Genomic DNA, 4,593 nt, shown 5'->3' on the forward strand with positions numbered 1-4,593 from the left:
TCTCTGATGCTTTGCGCGTTTTGCTGTTATGTGGAGGTGAGTTGGCCGTTGTAGTCGACATAATCACCGACTTGGGCAGTGGGCCGGCCACTGAGCCAGCGGGGTCAGATTGTACAGCAAGGCGGCAATCTCCCACCTCCGCCCTCTAGGCATCCATCAGCGGTCCTATAGCCAAGAAATTTCATACCGTGAACCACGGCGTTGGGTGGATGCTGCTTGCACTCATGCCACGCCAGTCCAGCTGTGGCCGGGTGACGGGCTTCAAAGTTGAAGCCAGCCTGTCTTGAGCCGAGCGTGCCTGCCCCTAGCCACTGCAGTGCTGGCACGCATGTGCCCATGACCTATGCCGCAGCGGCGGCAGATCTCTGTGATGCTGCTAATTCACGTGCCACCGCCCACTTGCCTCGCAACCAGCTCCGCCCCCGCCGGCGCTGGTCAAGCACATGTGCACACGCACACTCCTAGCTGGCTCAATCCTCTCACATGTCCATGCCTGCTTCATCCCCATCTCTCTCATCCCCATCATGCCAACAACAACCCTCCACACTCTCTCAGCATGCGGTAGTAAATGCATGTCACGGTCGAACAATCAGGCGGACATCTCCGATGTGCACAACTCCGTAGCCAAGCGTGCCGCAATGTCGCCACTTGTGAGCTGCACGAGCCCGCTGGCTGCACCCAGGGGAAGCTGCGCTCCTCCTTGCAGAGCCTCGCCCATGGCGCGCACGCCTTGGCGCAACCTCAAGAGCAAGCCCCTTTTTTGTGGAATCATGTCCGTCGGTCGGCAAGACGTGCGTGACGACAGCGCTCCTCACTCGCGGACACACACTGACCACCGTCGGACAACGCCACCCACGGCACCCCCCTTTGTGCCGCCCTGCGCCCACTTCTTGTGCCTTGCCCTCTGCGGAACGCAGGCGATGTGCACGGGCCTGTGAAAGACCCTGGCGAAAGACCATTACTCAATGCGTTGTCGCATCACATGACTGAGGGCTCAGATAACATTTACATGCTCTGCTGAATGGGGGACAGCAGTTATGGACCAGCCAATTGTGCAGTGAACAGCATCAACAGATCCAGACATCAAGCACGTCCATCAGCAGTCGTGAAGCACGTACATGCTTGCAGCATGGCTTGGTATGCCGTTGCAAAACAGGATGAAGCCAAACTGACAGATGCAGGCGTGTGCGGGGTGAACCAGGCTACACCTGCTGGCACCGAGTGCAATGCCGCGTGCCTTCCTTCCTGCTCAGTGCCTTCCTTGGACATGTTAAAAGCAACGGTTCCAGGCTCGAGGGATCAGTAGGCAATGCACATCAAGAATGCGGGGAGATTGCAAGTGATTCCAGAAAATGCTATCCAAGCGTTATTACTACGGGATGTAAGTCCAACCTTTCCAAGATCCGCTGATGCGGCACTGGTCCACCCGTTGCATGTAGTGGTTGCAGCTACTCCATTTGATTCAGTGCCAGAAAACCACGCAACACTCGTCGAATACACACTAGCCGGAAACACGCCCGCATCCCGCAAGGACAGCAAAATGCTACCTCCCAGCAGGCTTGTGAAATTTCCGGCCAGGACGGCGCCGGTCGGAGACTCGATCGCCAGGCCGCCGGGGACACCGTATTTTGTGATGAAGTCAGCAATCTGGTCAGATGCAGACGTCGAAAGGAACGCGTGCACCTGCACAAGCCCGGTCGGCCGGTTGGGGGATGCGCTGCACAAGGCGTCGGCACCAGACCGGCCACCAAGGTTTGCAGTCCTTGAAGTGGAGGATTCGCTGTAAAGCACCACCCGTGAGCGCAGGTACTGCGCCGCAGGCACGCCTCCCAGGCTGACTGCATTGATGTTGGCCAGGTCAGTGGTTTTCGCGTAGACGCTGAAGTCGATGGCGGACACATTGGCCACATTGGCTGCCAGGGCAGTGAGGCTGGTGTTGACCGAGGCGATGGCTGCCGCGCCTGTTGTGACTGTGGCCTTCAGGGACTCCACGGTGGCGTTGGCCAGGGAGACCGCGGCTGCATCCGCCGCCTGGGCTGCCCTGATGGCGGTCAGGGTGGTGTTGACGGCGGAGAGCTCCAGGCCGCAGAAGCACTGCTGCGACACAGACTTGAGCGCTGCGATGTCCCGGGCAGCGGTCTGGTTGGCCACCTCCAGCAGGGCCAGCTGCTGGGCGGTGCGCGTGTCAGCGGCGGCAAGGGCGGCGAGCTGTACAGTGATGGTGCCCGGGACAGTGGCGTTGGCCGCGTTTGCTTGCAGCTTTTGCACAGCGGCGGTGAGCGCCGCGACAGTTGCTTTGAGCTCGTCCACCTGAGCGCGCAGCGCGGCTGTCTGGTTGCTTCCTTGGACGAATGTGGCCTGCAGAGAGCTGGCCTGGGCGGCGGCGGCGATGATCCTGGGCTCAAGGGTTGCCAGGTCACTGGACAATCTGTTGACCTGTGCAGCGGTCGCCACGCCGCAACCATAGCGCAGCTTGGTGGGGTCCTGGGGGAGCAGATAGAAGTGTGCCGTTTGATCAAAGTGAAAAGCAACCAGTGTGGTGATCGGAAAAACCTGTGCGCTATCTTGATGGTCAAACAGTATTTAGTGGTGCTGGAAGAGCTGTTGTTGCTTTCACTCACCAACCAAACAAGCAAGTCACCATGTCATCGCCTCTGTTTGCGGCCGTACCAGCACACAGACACCTGTCTGCGTGCGTGCGCGCATGCTTTTGTGTGTGTTTGTACGTTGGCGAGCGCACGCGCGCACCTTGCTGTCGGCCGTAGCGTTGGCAGGTGCTAGCAGCTCACTGCACAGCTGGTCCATCAGGGCGGTCGGGCCGGCCTTGGAGGTGCACGACTTGACCAAAGCCTTGACGGGTGCACACTGTTCGGGGGTGAGAGATCAAAGCAGGGTTGGTTCATGCCTGCACAGCATGATGCTGGCTTCACGGAAGCCACACACACAGCGCGGGGCAGGCATGCAATTTCACATGGCCGCACGGCACATGCCTGCATGGATGGCTTCCATGCATGTGGGGGCGAAGAGAGCGACCAGCTGATGCGCGCCTTCAGGTGTGCAGCAAGGCCTTGCATGGCACGCAGGCGTCACTCACCACCGCCAGCTTCTTCTTGGGGGTCGCTTGAGGGCTGCACACGGTGCCAAGAGGGTGGGAGCAACGGGAGGGCGGCGGTGGGGGTCAGCGTGACTTGCATGCGTAGGCGGTTAAGATAGCTGATGTGGAGGCGTGCAGGGGCATGCATTGTAGGTCAACAGCGCTAGTACACCAGCTGGGGTGTGGGCAATTAGCTCGCAGACAGTAATTCGGGAGTCATCCACCGCCTGGCTGATGTGCGAAAGGCTTCCACTTGCAAGTTGTGGGGACTGCCGGTGCATGGCGATAGTTGTTTTATACAAGTGCTTGTCCGCCAAACTGGACGTGTTAGGCACTCGCCCCGTTCAGGAGTTGCCTGCAAACCCCCGGCCCCACAGGCCTGCGTGCGCACCTGGCACACATGACCCCGCCCAGCGTGTTGAGAAGCAGCAGTAACACCGCCAGAAGCATGAGCGATCTCCGTAAACACCGCATGCTGGGCCTGTGGCGACGTCGACGGGAAACCTCGATAATTTGATAAACACAAAGCGGTCGCTGAAAATGGCGACACCTGGCCGGTGTAGATTGTACACCCCACTGCTGCTTGCCGCACACTTGGCACTGGCACCGGTGAGACGGTTCAGTTCCTATCCTGGCCGAGGCCGACCACACAGTGTGGTTGATGAGGAGTGATTGCGCGTTACCTTAGCTGCAACTCTTGTTTGTCAGGCCCATTTTGCAGTTATAGTTCTACGGTGGGTCAAGGGCTGTAAGCCATAAGATGAGATCATGGCTTAGTCACTAGCGCGCAAGCCCAGCTCGGGCGGCCCAGCTCAACTAAACACACGTGCAAATTTACGCACAATTGATACAAGCTCTCAGTATACGACACATGGGCGCATGTTCCCAGGTGTGAATGATGCTGCGAGGCCAACACCTTCCACACTCACGAGATGAGAACGCGTAGTGTGTTGCGTCCCTCGAAATCACGGTGGGGGGCCCAGGCCTTCAAGTGATGGCCAGGTACAACTATTTTATGTTAATAGGGTGGCTATAATGCCGCTACAACGGGGTTAGAGGGCCCCACTGGACGTTGACTACACAGTTTCAAGGGGTGACACCCCAATCACTACGGGGGTGATCACTTTCAGATGGCGTCGACACCATCTTACTGTGTTAATCCGCCAGAACCACGCGACGGAAGTGACTAAAAGAATACCTCAACCACCCCGGGGTCATATTATAGGCGACCGTCAGCGTCTCACAGGGGGCGCAGTGGCAAGTGAGCAGAAAGCAGCACCGTGCCCAAAGTGATGAGTAATGGTGTGCCGCCGCCGCCGCCGGCTGCATTGCCGATCAGGGCCGAGTGATCTAGGAGAAGTTCACGGCAGCTGATGAGAAGATGGGCCCGCGGCTGATAGATAGATAGATAAGTTACTCATGCCATAGCATCACTGCCATCGGCCCCGCGCTCATTAGAGCGGACCTCCTCATTCCTAACCTTCCAACGGACCTGCCAG

At 58.6% G+C, this 4,593-nt stretch overlaps 1 protein-coding gene across 1 annotated transcript; it reads right to left on the bottom strand.

Annotated features, from left to right (window-relative positions):
• Positions 1 to 1,651: 1,651 nt before the first annotated feature.
• MNEG_12985 (hypothetical protein) lies at positions 1,652 to 3,496 on the bottom strand (the record flags this gene model as incomplete). The annotated part of the gene is made up of 5 exons (XM_014038543.1): positions 1,652 to 1,717; positions 1,840 to 2,484; positions 2,749 to 2,865; positions 3,095 to 3,128; positions 3,486 to 3,496. 5 exons carry the CDS (start codon positions 3,494 to 3,496, stop codon positions 1,652 to 1,654), a joined length of 873 nt encoding a protein of 290 aa, XP_013893997.1.
• Between the last annotated feature and the right edge of the window lie 1,097 nt (positions 3,497 to 4,593).

The sequence above is a fragment of the Monoraphidium neglectum genome (genome assembly GCF_000611645.1).
Source record: "Monoraphidium neglectum strain SAG 48.87 unplaced genomic scaffold scaffold03556, whole genome shotgun sequence".
NCBI classification, from domain to species: domain Eukaryota; kingdom Viridiplantae; phylum Chlorophyta; class Chlorophyceae; order Sphaeropleales; family Selenastraceae; genus Monoraphidium; species Monoraphidium neglectum.